We start from the raw sequence: 17,050 nt of genomic DNA, 5'->3' as shown, positions 1-17,050 counted from the left end.
GGGCTTCAAACATTGTACCCATGTGGTTAATCAGCGGACGCTTGAACCACTAGGCTACCCCACCGCCCTCGTGTCAAAAGACGGGATCGGGTGGTCAGGCTCGCTGGCTTGGTTGACACATGTCATAGGTTCCCAGTTGCGCAGATCGATGCTCATGCTGTTGATAACTGGATTGTCTGGTCCAGTCTCGATTATGCACAGACCGACGCCATATAGCTGGATTATTGCTGAGTGCGGCGCAAAACTAAACTCACTCACTCATGTCAAAAGAAAAGCTGACACCAGCTGAAAAGTACATGTAACGTCGTGTCTCGTGACATCTCCCACCCGTGAAGATGCGGGTTAGAATTGGTCTTCAGCAACCAATGCTTGTCGTAAGAGGCGACTAGGGTTGTCAGGTTCGTTGACTTGTATGAAATATGTCATCGCATCCCAAATACGTAAATCGATGTTCATGTTGTCAGTCACTGGACTATGCGACAGAAAAGTTGGACATCAAACAAAAAAACTCGAGACATTTGTCAGATGACAGTGAAGCGTGGAACACTAAACACCATTTTATATCATATCTCAGATATAACGCCACAGAATTATATTTGTTGCAATTATATAAAGCTCCAAATAAGGCAACTTCACTAAAATAAACAATTTTGTATCAGAAATATATATCTCGGCATATGCACTTTTCCCACCAAAAGGAACCTATCGGGTCATTATTGAATCACCTAAGAAAATAAATTGCTCACATATTTGTATGGCATATAATAGAACTTATTCTTTTAGAATGGTACAGTTAAGCTGAAAGTCGGGTGATATATGATATATACCCTATACAGCACAGTACAACTATGCAGTAACAACAGAGTTAGTATCCCTGCTCCTCGCAATCAGTGTATCACACAGAGTTGATAATTGGTAAAGGTGAATAAATCTTCTCGCTCTCATACGTCACGGTTACATAAAAAAAACCAAACAGTGCGTTACAGCTCCCACAAGCATTTTGTTTGTGTCCACATGATAACAGTAAACATAGTAAATATTTTTTCAGTATGGTCCACTTCTATTCTCAAGCTCCAAGCATAGATTATAAATTCCACTTTGAGTTAGGAGTTTACAGACAGTTATCCATGGTGTACATGGTCCAGTCATTCCTTGCCACAGAATACTGCGGCACGACCTCGTAGGTTAGCAGACAGTTGGATTCGGTCGACGCAGTTTTGCTGTAGCTGAAGTCGATGCATGAATGATTTCGGTGACAAAGGATGCCACATTCTCCTGCTGTTATGGCTGATGTAGTCATGGATGGTTTGGTCACCTTCCTCCCCGTCGTGGGCGTGTAGTAGGATCCTGGAGAGAAGATGAAATCGAAGGATTAAACTCAACCGTAGTTCTAATCATATCACTATGTTCAATATATTTATTTCCTTCATTGATATCTTGGAAAAATATTGCGACCAAAATGCTAGTTGCCCAGAAACATTACAGTTATTAGCAAAGAAGCTCAGCTGACATTGTAATAGGTCCGGGTTACAATCCAGTGATCAGTGTGTCAACAAAGTCCACATGCCTAACCACCCGATGAAGTTCGTCGCCTCTTATCACGAACATGGGTTGCTGAAGACCAATTCTAAGTCGGATCTTCACCGTGTTTAAGTCAACTATATGTATCACCTACAGTACTGTAGGATACTGTACTGCTACCAGATTATCACACTCAACATGTGATGATACATTTGACAAGGCAAATGGCCGATGGAGCTTCTATTGAAGCGTCATATTGTTACATTAGATATGGAACTGTCATTGAAAATCAGATACTACAGTATCCATCTACAAACAAAATACTCACGGTATCGCTTCGTAGCCCCGACACCTTGAACATCAATATGTCCGATATTCAAAAAGGTGTTGCTTGTGGATCGCCTTGTGACGCGGACAAAGCGAACAGGGAAGGTGGCATTGCAGGTGAAGGTGAACTCTTCCCCAGCAGCAACAGTGCTGGACACATTCCCACACCACTCCACCTGGGCGTCAGAGCAGAGGCTGACATCTTTGTCAATCACTTCCACGTAGGCATTACTCATGTAGGTCCCTGCAGCGTATAAATAGTTGAACAGAACATTTTTATTCTCTAAAAGCCCACCCACGGTGGTACATGAGAATATGATGATATACAGTTTAACATAAATATACAGTCAAGATCGCGGATACTAGAATAGTTTGATAAATTATTATTATCACAATTCGTTTACAATTTCAGGGCATTTGACAAGGCATTTAGAAATTTAGCGAGGTTTTTCAAATGTTTTGTTTTCTTTATTGAAAAGAGCCGTTTAAGTTTAAACAGATTAGGCCATTCATAGCAATAATTTGGGATGTACATCATCCGTTGTTGGAGAAGAGCTTCACATATAAAAAGGTAATGGAATTCGTCCCTAACAGACGGAGAATTGCAAAGTTTACAGAGGCTATTTTCTCTAAGAGTGTTGTACCAGCGTTCTGTTTCTATCGGTAAATTGTGATTTGATAACTTAAATCTAAGAATTGAACTATGTATAGATTTAGGAAGGAAGAGGTAGTTTTCAAAGCATGGATTGTCTTTAACATTTTGGTAAAATTTTCCTTTCGAACTAGACGCTAGTTCACATCGCCATTGTTGTAAATATTGGTCTTTGAGTATTGTTTCTACTTTTGAAACCAAAAATTCTGATGAACATAGGAAAGGTTAATCATAAATTCATGAGAGTCCACAATGATCTAAGATCTCTTTGATAAATATAAACCATTTCAATTTAGGCAAAGTGTTTGGAGAAGTAGATATAATGAAATTGAATAAAAGGGTCGATAATTTCGTTTTAAGTTTGTAGCTATTTTATGCCAGAATGTAATTAGTCTTTTATATATCCTAATATATAGCGGATATCGTCCTAATTCCCCATATAGCATGACATTGGGAGTTGAGTTTCGAAGACCACAAGCATATTTTAGAAATTTCAGATGAGTTTCTCTATTATCGATAGACATTCAAAACCCCATATTTCTGAATCATACATTAATATAGGGACGATCATAGTATCGAAAGCTGATATCAAACAATCTAAAGGTAGATTCAAGTTACGAGCTTTTTTCAACAGCGAAAGGTTTGCTTTGGTTGCATTTTCCACTAAACTTTTAATTGCTGTTACAAACCTTCCATTTCGATGGAGCTTGATACTAAGATAGGTATAGCTATCAACAATTTCAATAGGCTTGTCCCCATAACTAAAAATAATTTATTCTTTGCGTTTTAAGAGGGACCACTTCCAAAGACAACTATTTTGGTTTTAGACAGATTACCTTTCAACTTCCACTGAGCTTTACAACAACCTCTCTTGAAAGAGTGATCTCGGACTATCATTGTATATACTACTACAATAGTACACAATCGGCGTGGGGCGTGGTGGGCGAGCTGTATAAGGCACCAGGCTTGTGATTCAGTGAGCATGAGACCCGGGATCGAGCCCACCTGTGACCGGGTGTAAAATCCTTGGAGTCCGCTTTGTGTGCAAACTCTTTCAGTGTTGTCACAACCCCTTGTGTACAGTACCCCTTGTGTAACTCAGTTTGCCTAGTGGTTGCAAGAGTTGTATGATCCCCAAGGAATGGAGATTGATGATACAATGTTCTGTTTGGATTGACATCCAATGTTTGACATCTAATGATCGAGGTAAATTCAAGTTGAGCTTGATATTGGCGCTATACAAATGTTAGTATTATAATAATATTAACAATCGACTTTCGCACATTAAACAAGAAAGTCAATCAGTATTGGGTTTGTAACAAACATTATTTACCAATATTAAACCGAAAGGTGTACGGCCGCCTCCGTGGTGTAGTTGTTGGAGCGTCCGCCCGACCGCGTCATACCAAAAGGCGTTAAAATATGGTACTCGTTGGTCCCTGCCTGGCGCTCGACATTAATGGGTACAACAAGAACTTGTCGGCTCGGAGTCAGTATAATGTGTCTGAATGGGGTATTCATGCTTCACTGCGGCATGGTATCTCAGTGGGCTAGCACAATAATACCATCTTCAGTCTGGGCTAGTCCAGCAGCCACACATACACATACACACGCATGCACGTCGTCATATGAGCGAAATATTCTCAAGCATGACGTAAAACCCAATTTCACCTCATCTCACCTCACCGAAAGGTGTAACAATGACACAATGTATTAAAAAATCAGACATTGTAGCTCCTCCAGGATGACGGGTCATATAATAGTTCACTGTTGGTAATGTCATCTTTTGGTACGAAATGAAGGCATATATATGCATGTTTAAGGTGATTTGATCATATTTATGGTATTTGATATCAAAAAGGATACTTCAACATTATTACTATTTGAAAAATAAAATGATCACGTTTTGACGTTCCTTGTTTACATTCTGTGAGGTGTGTGTGTGTGATGTGTGATGAGTTATGCGTTATGCGTGATGTGTGATGTGTGATGTGCGATGTGCAATGTGTGATGGTTGCTGTGTAATGCGGAATGGGTGATGTGTGATGTGCGATGCGTGAAGCGTGATGTGTGATGTGCGATATGTGAAGCATGATGTGTAATGGGTGATGTGCGATGTGTGATGTGCGATGTGTGAAGCGTGATGTGTGATGGGCTATGTGTGATGTGCGATGTGTGATTTGTGATGTGCAATGTGCGATGTGCTATGTGTTAAGCGTGATGTGCGATGTGCGATGAGCTATGTGTGATGTGTGTTGGGCGTTGTGCGATGGGCGATGTGTGATGAGCGATGTGTGATGAACGATGTGTGATGTGCGATTTGTGAAGTGTGATGCGGAATGGGTGATGTGTGATGAGCGATGTCTGATGTGTGATATATGATGTGTGATGTGCGATGTGCGATGTGTGATGTGCTACGCGGAATGGGCGAACTGTGATGTGTGATGGGCGATGTGTGATGGGCGATGTGTTCTATGTTATATGTGATGTGCGATGTGCAATGTGTGATATTTGATGTGCGATGTGCGATAAGCCATGTGTGATGTGCGATATATGATATGCGATGTGCGATGTGGGATGTGTGCTGCATGATGCGTGAAGTGCGATGTTTGATGTGCGATATGTCATATAGGATGTGTGGTGTGTGATGAGGAATGTGTGACATGTGATGTGGGATGTGCGATTTGTGATATGTTATATGTGATGTGCGATGTGCAATGTGTGATATGTGATGTGCGATGTGGGATAAGCCATGTGTGATGAGCGATGTGTGATATCCGATGTGCGATGTGTAATGTGCGATGTGTGATGTGTGATGCGTGATGTGTGATGTGCGATTTGTGATATGTTATATGTGATATGCGATGTGCAATGTGTGATGTGCGATTTGTGATATGTTATATGTGATATGCGATGTGCAATGTGTGATGTGCGATGTGTGATGTGCGATTTGTGATATGTTATATGTGATATGCGATGTGCAATGTGTGATGTGCGATGTGTGATGTGCGATTTGTGATATGTTATATGTGATATGCGATGTGCAATGTGCGATGTGTGATGTGTGATGCGTGATGTGCGATGCGTGAAGCGTGATGTGTGATGTGTCATATGTGATGTGTGATGGGCGACGCGTCATGTGTGATGGGCGATGTGCGATATATGATATATGATGTGTGATGTGTGATGTACGATGCGAAATGGGCGATGTGTGATGTGGAATGAGCGATGTGTGATGCACGATGTGTGATGGTCGATGGGGGATGTGTAATGTGCGACGTGTGATGAGTGATGTGTAATGTGCGATGGGAGATGTGTGATGTATAATGTGCTATGTGTGATGTGTGATATAGGATGTGTGATGTGTAATGGGCGATGTGTGATGACCGATGGGTGATGCATAATGTGCGATGTGTGATGTGCGATGTGCGCTGTGCGATGTGTGATTTGTGATATGTTATATGTGATGTGCGATGTGCAATGTGTGATATATGACATGCGATGTGTGATGTGTGATGTGCGATAAGCCATGTGTGATGTGCGATGTGCGATGCGGAATGGGCGATGTGTGATGTGGAATGAGCGATATGTGATGCACGATGTGTGATGGTCGATGGGTGATGTGTAATGTGCGATGTGTGATGAGTGATGTGTAATGTGCGATGGGAGATGTGTGATGTGTGATGTATAATGTGCGAAGTGTGATGTGTGATATAGGATGTGTGATGTGTAATGGGCGATGTGTGATGTGCGATGTGCGATGTGCGATAGGTGATACACGATGCGCGATGTGCGATGTGTGATGTGCGATGTGCGATGTGCGATGTGTGATTTGTGATGCATGAAGCGTGATGTGTGACGTGTGAAGGGCGATGTGTGATGTGTGATATGTTATATGTGATGTGCGATGTGTGATGTGCGATGTATGATGTGTGATGTGCGATGTGTGATATGTGATGTGTGATGTGCGATATGCGATGTGTGATGTGCGATGCGGATTGTGCGATTTGTGATATGATATACTATACGTGATGTGCGATGTGTGATGTAATGTGTTTTGGTTGATGTGTGATGTTATTACGATGTGTGATGTGCGATGCCGAATGTGTGATGTGGAATGACGCGATGTGTGATGTGTGATGGTCGATAGAGGGATGTGTAATGTGCGATGCGTGAGAGTGATGTGTAATGTGCGATGGGAGATGTGTGATGTATAATGTGCTATGTGTGATGTGTGATATAGGATGTGTGATGTGTGATGGGCGACGCGTCATGTGTGATGGGCGATGTGCGATATATGATATATGATGTGTGATGTGTGATGTACGATGCGAAATAGGCGATGTGTGATGTGGAATGAGCGATGTGTGATGCACGATGTGTGATGGTCGATGGGGGATGTGTAATGTGCGACGTGTGATGAGTGATGTGTAATGTGCGATGGGAGATGTGTGATGTATAATGTGCTATGTGTGATGTGTGATATAGGATGTGTGATGTGTAATGGGCGATGTGTGATGACCGATGGGTGATGCACGATGTGCGATGTGCGATGTGTGATGTGCGATGTGCGCTGTGCGATGTGTGATTTGTGATATGTTATATGTGATGTGCGATGTGCAATGTGTGATATATGACATGCGATGTGTGATGTGTGATGTGCGATAAGCCATGTGTGATGTGCGATGTGCGATGCGGAATGGGCGATGTGTGATGTGGAATGAGCGATGTGTGATGTACGATGTGTGATGGTCGATGGGTGATGTGTAATGTGCGATGTGTGATGAGTGATGTGTAATGTACGATGGGAGATGTGTGATGTGTGATATAGGATGTGTGATGTGTAATGGGCGATGTGTGATGTGCGATGTGCGATGAGCGATAGGTGATACACGATGCGCGATAATACGATAATAATGATGTGCGATATGTGCGATATTACGATATTAATGTTATGTTGTGATGCATGAAGCGTGATATTGACGATGTGAAGAGGTAATGTGTGATATGTGTGATATATGATATGTGATGTGCGATGTGTGATATATTATATGTGATGTGTGATGTGTGATGTACGATGTACGATGTATGATGTGACGATACGATGTGTGATGTGTGATGTGTGTATGTGATGTGTGATATATGATGTGTGATGATGTGATACGCGATGTATACGATGTGTGATGTGATGTGCGATGCGGATTGCGCGATTTGTGATGTGTGATATGCTATACGTGATGTGCGATGTGGGATGTGTAATGGTTTTGGTTGATGTGTAATGTGTGATGTGTGATGTGTGTGCGATGTGTGATGTGCGATGCCGAATGGGCGATGTGTGATGTGCGATGTGTGATGTGTGATACGCGATGTGTGATGTGTGTGCGATGTGTGATATGTGATATGCGATGTGTGATGTGTGATGGTTGATGTGTGATGTGTGTGCGATGTGTGATGTGCGATGCGGAATGGGCGACGTGTGATGTGTGATGTGCGATGTGTGATGCGGAATGGACGGTGGGAGATGTGCAATGTGAGATGAGTGATGTGCGATGAGCGATTTGCGATGTATTATGTGTTATGTAAGATGTGTGATGTGCGATGTGTATTATGTTATGTGCGATGAGCGATGTGTGATGCGTGATGTGTGATGTGTGATGGCGATGTGTAATGTGTGATTTGCAACGTTCGATGTGCGATGTGAGATGCGGAATGGACAGTGGGAGATGTGCAATGTGAGATGAGTGATGTGCGATGAGCAATGTGCGATGTATTATGTGTTATGTATGATGCGTGATGTGCGATGTGTATTGTGTTATGTGCGGTGAGCGATGTGTTATGCGTGATGTGTGATGTGTGATGGCGATGTGTAATGTGTGATTTGCGATGTGCGATGTGTTATGTGTGATTTGTGATGTGCGATGAGCGATGTGTCATGTGGGATGAGCGATGTTTGATGTGCGATGAGCGATGCTGAATGGGCGATGTGTGATGTCTGATATACGATGTGTGATGTTTGATCTGTGGTATGTGATGTGCGTTGTGTGATATGTGATGTGCAATGTATGTTATGTTATGGGTGATGGGCGATGGGTGATAGGTGATGGATGATATATGTTGTGTGATATGTGATTTGCGATGCGATGTGTGATGCGTGATGCTAGATCTGTGGTGTGTGATGTGCGTTGTGTCATGTGTGATGTATGATGTGTTATTGGTGATGGTCGATGGATGATGTATGATGTGTGATATGCGATTTGCAATTTGTGATGTGTGATGCGTGATGATTTATCTGTGAAGTGCGATGTGTGATGGGTGGTGTGCGATGTGTGATGGGCGAGGGGTTATGGGTGATGGACGATGGGTGATGTGTGATGGGTGATTGGCTATGGGTGATCGGTGATATGTGATGGCCGATGGTCGATATGTGATGTGTGATGGACGATGTGTGATGTGTGATGGGCGATGGGTGATTGGCGATGTTTGATGTTTGATGTGTGATGGTGATGGGCGATGGACAAATGGCGATGTGTGATGCGTGGGATAATGGTGGTGTAGTCAAATATTTCAACAAAAAAACATAACAATTTTTCTTTAATAGTCCTGAATCTAAAGTGCTTTTGTTCAAAACTTGTTCAACTTCTTACTTATATATACCTTAATTAGTCTCTAACAAATATTTTATACTGCTGTAGAAGATAGTGACACTTCCGTTCCTGGTGAGATGTGTGATAGATGATGTGTGATGTGTGATTGTCGATGGGTGATGTGTGATTGATGATGTATGATGGGTGAGGGGTGATGTGTGATAGGCGGTGGGTGATGTGCGATGGGCGCTGGGTGATGTGTGATGGTTGATGTGTGATATGTGATGGGCGATGTGTGATGGGTGAGGGGTGATGTGTGATGGGCGGTGTTGGATAGGTGACGTGTGATGTTGAGATGTGTGATAGATGATGTGTGATGTGTGATTGTCGATGGGTGATGTGTGATTGATGATGTATGATGGGTGAGGGGTGATGTGTGATGGGCGGTGGGTGATGTGCGATGGGCGCTGGGTGATGTGTGATGGTTGATGTGTGATATGGGATGTGTTAAGTGTGATGGGTGGGGGGTGGGATGGTTGTGGTGTATGAGTGTGTTTGTAGTCAAATGTTACAACCAAAAACATGACAAATTTTCTTTCGATGTCCTGAATATAAAGTGCCTTTGTTCAAAACGTGTTCGACTCCTAAACGTTATCTACCCTTGATTAGTCTCTAACAAATAGTTCATACTGCTGTAAAGATAGTCACACTTCGGTTCCTTACCCCATCCATTGGTTGCGGCAGTGAGGGTGATGTTGCTGATATCAAAGTAACCTCTCAGGTCCACCTCCCACCAGCAAGGATTGGCAAGGTATGTAAACGACCCCGTGGTGGAGTATATAGCATTGAGGGCCCGGCTTGCAGGGTATCCTGGATAAGAATTACGCTGTTTGGCAAGTTTACCAAAAGCAATGCTTTCACCTACAAGGAGACACAGGAACAAAAGGATGATCAGATTCAAATTCGCAAATATGATGATCTTTCTGAAGTTATCTTATACAAAGTTGACTAAAGGGAATACGTGTATTTTTCATTTTCTTTGGTGCATTTTAAAAGTTGATACGCATAGTGAAGTCAAATTATTTTGATCAGTGAGAACTTCTCTTTTGCATTATGATGCGACGTTCGGGGCAGATCCATTCAGACTGTTTTCAAACATTTACTCACTCTTGTATGCCATCTTTTGAAATCTACCTATATGGCATGATTACACCACAGCATCAAAATGATAAGCAAGTACACTTTTTTGATGGCATTTGTTTAATATATTCAGTGGATCGGAAGACAAGTGACGCGACCAAAGTTGGCTCTATTCGGTTATGTTGACATTACTAGTCAAGCGCCCAATGTCAAGGCCCATATGCAGTCGGTAGTGATGTGCCGACCCTGCAGTCAAGCACTCACAGACATCAATGTCAATAGAAACAAAGAGGGTACGAACCCTTGGGGAAAAGTGGGCCACTTTCACTGTATGAAATATGTTAATTTGGAAATTATGGGTAATGGAAAAGTGCCCATGCGGGCAAGTATACGGGTTTTTTTCCTAACGTTTAGCTGTAGTGCCATTTCCAGGTGAAGATGAGTCTGATGTTGTCGATGACAATGTTGCTATGCTTTATGCAACCGTACCCCATAAATGTCGTGCCTGATGGGGGTTCAACCGGGTGTCAGTATGGCGTGTTGTGCAAAACGTTCACATTTGCACGAAAAAGCACAACAAGACGACAAGTGAAATGGTCTGGCTTGGGATGGTGGAAGTGACAAGCCCTGGGTTAGCAATGATTCCCGAGTCTTGTGATGAAATGGTCTGGCTGAGGATGGTGGAAGTGACAAGCCCTATGTTAGTAATGATTCCCGAGTCTTATGATGAAATGTTCAGGCCGAGGATGGTGGAAGTGACAAGCGTTGGGTTAATAATGATTCCCGAGTCGTGTGATGAAATGGTCTGGCTGAGGATGGTGGAAGTGACAAGCAAGCGTTGGGTTAGTAATGATTCCCGAGTCTTATGATGAAATGTTCAGGCTGAGGATGGTGGAAGTGACAAGCGTTGGGTTAGTAATGATTCTCGAGTCTTATGATGACATGTTCAGGCTGTGGATTGTGGAAGTGACAAGCGTTGGGTTATAAATGATTCTTGAGTCTTGTGCTGAAATGTTGATGATGAGGATGGTAGAAGTGACAAGCGTTGGGTTGAAATGATTCCCGGCTGTGTTGAAATGGTGGAAGTGACAAGCAAGCGTTGGGTTAGTAATGATTCCCGAGTCTTATGATGAAATGTTCAGGCTGAGGATGGTGGAAAGGACAAGCCCTGGGTTAGTAATGATTCCCGAGTCTTGTGAGGAAATGGTCCGGCTGAGGATGGTGGAAGTGACAAGCCCTGGGTTAGTAATGATTCCTGAGTCTTATGATGAAAAGTTCAGGCTGAGGATGGTGGAAGTGACAAGCGTTGGGTTAGTAATGATTCTCGAGTCTTGTGATGAAATGTTCAGGCTGAGGATTGTGGAAGTGACAGGCGTTGGATTATTAATGATTCTCGAGTATTGTGGTGAAATGGTCTGGCTGATGATGGTGGAAGTGACACGCACAGGGGTAGTAATGATTCCTTAGTCGTGTGATGATGAAATGGTCAGGCTGAGGATGGTGGAAGTGACAAGCCCTATGTTAGTAATGATTCCCGAGTCTTATGATGACATGTTCAGGCTGAGGATGGTGGAAGTGACAAGCCCTGGGTTAGTAATGATTCCCGAGTCTTGTGAGGAAATGGTCCGGCTGAGGATGGTGGAAGTGACAAGCCGTGGGTTAGTAATGATTCCTGAGTCTTATGATTAAAAGTTCAGGCTGAGGATGGTGGAAGTGACAAGCGTTGGGTTAGTAATGATTCTCGAGTCTTGTGATGAAATGTTCAGGCTGAGGATTGTGGAAGTGACAGGCGTTGGATTATTAATGATTCTCGAGTATTGTGGTGAAATGGTCTGGCTGATGATGGTGGAAGTGACACGCACAGGGGTAGTAATGATTCCTTAGTCGTGTGATGATGAAATGGTCAGGCTGAGGATGGTGGAAGTGACAAGCCCTGGGTTAGTAATGATTCCCGAGTCTTGTGATGAAATGGTCTGGCTGAAGATGGTGGAAGTGACAAGCGTTGGGTTAGTAATGATTCTCGAGTCCTGGGATGAACTGTTCAGGCTGAGGATTGTGGAAAAGACAAGCGTTGGGTTAGTAATGATTCTCGAGTCTTGTGGTGAAATGGTCCGGCTGAAGATTGTGGAAGTGACAAGTCCTGGGTTAGTAATGATTCCCGAGGCTTGTGATGAAATGGTCTGGCTGAAGATTGTGGAAGTGACAAGCCCTGGGTTAGTAATGATTCCCGAGTCTTGTGATGAAATGGTCCGGCTGAGGATTGTGGAAGTGACAAGCCCTTTGTTAGTAATGATTCCCGAGTCTTGTGAAAAAATGGTCAGGTTGAGCATGGTGGAAGTGACAAGTCCTGGGTTAGTAATGATTCCCGAGTCTTGTGTTGAAATGGTCTGGCTGAGGATGGTGGAAGTGACAAGCAAGCGTTGGGTTAGTAATGATTCCCGAGTCTTGTGTTGAAATGTTCAGGCTGAGGATTGTGGAAGTGACAAGCCCTGGGTTAGTAATGATTCCCGAGTCTTGTGATGAAATGGTCCGGCTGAGGATGGTGGAAGTGACAAGCGTTGGGTTAGTAATGATTCCCGAGTCTTGTGATGAAATGGTCCTTCTGAGGATTGTGGAAGTGACAAGCCCTGGGTTAGTAATGATCCCGAGTGTTGTGTTGAAATGTTCAGGCTGAGGATTGTGGAAGTGACAAGCCCTGGGTTAGTAATGATTCCCGAGTCTTGTGATGAAATGGTCCGGCTGAGGATGGTGGAAGTGACAAGCGTTGGGTTAGTAATGATTCCCGAGTCTTGTGATGAAATGGTCTTTCTGAGGATGGTGGAAGTGACAAGCCCTGGGTTAGTAGTGATCCCGAGTCTTGTGTTGAAATGTTCAGGCTGAGGACTGTGGAAGTGACAAGCGTTGGGTTAGTAATGATTCCCGAGTCTTATGATGAAATGGTCTTTCTGAGGATGGTGGAAGTGACAAGCGTTGGGTTATTAATGATTCCCGAGTCTTGTGATGAAATGGTCTGGCTGAGGATGGTGGAAGTGACAAGCGTTGGTTGAGTAATGATTCCCGAGTCTTGTGGTGAAATGGTCAGGTTGAGCATTGTGGAAGTGACAAGCCCTGGGTTAGTAATGATTCCCGAGTCTTGTGTTGAGATGGTCTGGCTGGAGATGGTGGAAGTGACAAGCGTTGGGTTAGTAATGATTCCCGAATATTGTGGTGAAATGGTCAGGTTGAGCATGGTGGAAGTGACACGTCCTGGGTAAGTAATGATTCCCGATTCTTGTGTTGAAATGGTCTGGCTGGAGATGGTGGAAGTGACAAGCGTTGGGTTAGTAATGATTCCCGAGGCTTGTGATGAAATGGTCTGGCTGAAGATTGTAGAAGTGGCAAGCCCTGGGTTAGTAATGATTCCCGAGTCTTGTGAAGAAATGGTCAGGTTGAGCATGGTGGAAGTGACACGTCCTGGGTAAGTAATGATTCCTGAGTCTTGTGTTGCAATGGTCTGGCTGAGGATGGTGGAAGTGACAAGCAAGCGTTGGGTTAGTAATGATTCCCGAGTCTTGTGTTAAAATGTCCAGGCTGAGGATTGTGGAAGTGACAAGCAAGCGTTGGGTTAGTAATGATTCCCGAGGCTTGTGATGAAATGGTCTGTCTGAGGATTGTGGAAGTGACAAGCGTTGGGTTAGTAATGATTCCCGAGTCTTGTGATGAAATGGTCCGGCTGAGGATGGTGGAAGTGACAAGCGTTGGGTTAGTAATGATTCCCGAGTCTTGTGATGAAATGGTCTTTCTGAGGATGGTGGAAGTGACAAGCCCTGGGTTAGTAATAATCCCGAGTCTTGTGTTGAAATGTTCAGGCTGAGGATTGTGGAAGTGACAAGCTTTGGGTAAGTAATGATTCCCGAGTCTTGTGTTGAAATGTTCAGGCTGAGGATTGTGGAAGTGACAAGCTTTGGGTAAGTAATGATTCCCGAGTCTTGTGTTGAAATGTTCAGGCTGAGGATTGTGGAAGTGACAAGCGTTGGGTTAGTAATGATTCCCGAGTCTTATGATGAAATGGTCTGGCTGAGGATGGTGGAAGTGACTAGCGTTGGGTTAGTAATGATTCCCGAGTGTTTTGTTGAAATGGTAAGGTTGAGGATGGTAGAAGTGACAAGCTCTTGGTTAGTAATGATTCCCGAGTCTTGTGTTGAAATGGTCCGTCTGAGGATGGTGGGGTAGTAATATTTCCTGTGTATCTTAAAGTTCTCTAGTATGAAAATGTTGCTTCAATTCCTGGCGGTGTGTAACCCGTTTTTAGATTAATGTTATCGCTGTTCGACACTTGTATTGTTCTGAACAAACAGCAAAATCTGTGGCAACATTCTGTATTTTTCATAGTAATTACCGTGGTGGAGGGTATAAACCAAACTTCAACTTCACATACTCTCTGATTAAATTGAATACTCATGCAATAATTAGATGGCAAATATAAACACGAAAAGAACGGAAAACTATTTTATGAAGACACATTGACTCATTATGTAGTTCTGATAACTATGATGCATGACGTCAACAAACGGGATCATTATTAGGAATTCCGGCAGACAATCGTAAAAATATCACATAAGTATCAATAACCGAACACAATGTCAATATCTGGTGTTACCACTACGATAACATTCCTGAACATCCTTCTTCTCTGACTGTATCAGATTTTGAATTTGACGTTGAGGTATTGCGTTCCGTTCTTGATAGAGGGTTGGTTCCAATATATCAATATTTTGTACTTGATGATCCCTCTGGTGTATTTTGTGATACATAATGTCTGAAACATGCCCTGTGGGATTGAGATCTGGACTCCTCGCTTGCCAAAGCAGAGTTTCTACTGCCTCTTGAAGTAAGAAATCACCAGTGAGTGAGTGAGTGAGTTTAGTTTTACACCACACTCAGCAATATTCCAGCTATATGACGTTAGTCTGTAAATAATGGAGTCTGACAATCCAGTGATCAACATCCTGAGCATCGATCTGCTCAATTGGGAACCGATGACATGTGTCAACCAAGTCAGCGAGCCTGTCCACCAGATCCCGTTAGTCGCCTCTTACGACAAGCATGGGTTACTGAAGGTTCATTCTAACCCGGACCTTTACGGGTATAATCACCAGTGACATGGGTACGGTGTAGCCTAAGTTTGTCGACCATGAAGTCATCGAAATGCGGTACAATTAACCACGTCTAAGATGTCAGTGATGTACCGTTGTCCATTCAGATTTTTTTTGATCGCCACAAGGTCAAGTTTACAATCATTTTGAAGGCATCCCCAAACCATCATTGAACACAAAAGTAAAATACCAGTAAAATACCTTTATAACGAAGTCCAAGGGACCACTGAAATTAGTTCGTTATATCCGTAGTTCGCTATTCACATTTTATATGATAATATAAGGTTTATTCGGGACTTTTAAGACAGTTCACTATAGCCGTCAGTTCGTTGTATCGTTCGTTGTAAACGTATTCTAGTTATAAAAGTAGTTGTATGGGTGTCAACTTCTTTATCATTCACCAGACGAAGGGGCAAGGAAAAGCTCATTAACGTTGTACATACAATAAAGTAGACATCCATAATATTTTGTTCTATACTTGAATACTTCCATATGCCTCTCACGAACCTCATTAGGTACATTTGTTTTTCACCAAATATTAAACACTCAAAGAAAATATACTCACCATGTGTGTTCTGCAGTTTCGTTAGACTAAGACAGACTGCTAGAGTGACCAGTGCACGAGCCGACATCGTTCGGCGTCCGCATCCACAATGTGAATGAGGAAGACAATCCTTTACTCAAAATTTTACACCAGTTGACAGGCGATACCAGGTTCACACTCTGCATACATAACACCCATCAACAGGATCTGGTTCACCAACATGAACATAAAGCTGACAAGGGATGTTAAATTTCACTATGAATAATTCATGAACAAATACCATCATGTATCATTCAACACGTTCAGTATTGATTAGCGTATACTGACATTATGTATGTCTAGTACGCAGTTTTATCTGAACGCTAATGCTATTGGACACTTCACTGTTTCTTGTTCAACCGTCAGTCGACCATTACTTCAGGTGATCAAGGTAACAGAGGCATGACGATACTCACGGAGACCAATGTCAGTACATGATAAGGGCGGTGGGTAGCCTAGTGGTTAAACAGTTCGCTCCTCGCGCCGAAGGCCCGGGTACGATTTCCACATGGGCACAATGTGTGAAGTCCATTTCTGGTGTCTCCCACCGTGATGTTGCTGGAATATTGCTAAAGAACCAGACTCACTCACTCAGTACACGATACATTTGACAAGTAGATTTAATGAAGGAGGCACGATGAAGTTAAGACATAAACGTTGTTGTTACAGTGTACGTCTTTAATCCCAGCAATATTCCGACTATATGGCAGCGATCTGTAGATATTCGAGCCTGTGAATATGCTCGAACACAATTGTCCAAAAATATTGAAGATACTATTTAAGTTTGTTTAGTAACGACTTTATTTTAACCTAAAGTAAATAAATAAATAAATAAATAAATAAATAGAGAAGACCGTTCATTTATGTGGTAAGAATCATCTGCAGTTCACTGGAAATTCAACTCAGCTAACAGTTTACTGTGTGACTCATAAGTTACTATCTCAGAATTTGCAAATTAAGTAAATGTGTTATACAAAACACAGATCTGTTGTCTCTGGTAACATTCATGATATCTGTAGACTAGAATTTAAATATACTCAACAATAAATTGGAAGTGAAAGTATAATTATTTCTACTGACGTCAGAAACGTCAAATCAACAAAAGACT

At 42.7% G+C, this 17,050-nt stretch overlaps 1 protein-coding gene across 1 annotated transcript; it reads right to left on the bottom strand.

Annotated features, from left to right (window-relative positions):
- Positions 1-540: 540 nt before the first annotated feature.
- LOC124271655 lies at positions 541-16,111 on the bottom strand. The gene is made up of 4 exons (XM_046706810.1): positions 15,925-16,111; positions 9,808-10,005; positions 1,850-2,092; positions 541-1,347 (listed from the first exon to the last, which is right to left on the bottom strand). The coding sequence occupies exons 1-4, from the start codon at positions 15,989-15,991 to the stop codon at positions 1,112-1,114; spliced, it is 744 nt and encodes a 247-aa protein (XP_046562766.1). The 5' UTR covers positions 15,992-16,111; the 3' UTR covers positions 541-1,111.
- Positions 16,112-17,050: the final 939 nt, after the last annotated feature.

Source organism: Haliotis rubra, unplaced genomic scaffold (assembly GCF_003918875.1).
Source record: "Haliotis rubra isolate DU_JTF1 unplaced genomic scaffold, ASM391887v1 Scf1029, whole genome shotgun sequence".
NCBI classification, from domain to species: domain Eukaryota; kingdom Metazoa; phylum Mollusca; class Gastropoda; order Lepetellida; family Haliotidae; genus Haliotis; species Haliotis rubra.
The sequence above is the reverse complement of the archived record's forward strand: the minus strand, read 5'-3'. Positions and strand labels throughout refer to the sequence as shown.

Excerpts from the sequence above, each read along its gene's own strand:
- LOC124271655 (XM_046706810.1), bottom strand. The coding sequence starts at position 15,991 with ATGTCGGCTCGTGCACTGGTCACTCTAGCAGTCTGTCTTAGTCTAACG. Across the intron at positions 2,093-9,807 it reads TGCCGCAACCAATGGATGGG|GGACCTACATGAGTAATGCC; the intron begins GTAAGGAACCGA and ends TATACGCTGCAG. Across the intron at positions 1,348-1,849 it reads CGGGGCTACGAAGCGATACC|GATCCTACTACACGCCCACG; the intron begins GTGAGTATTTTG and ends TCTTCTCTCCAG.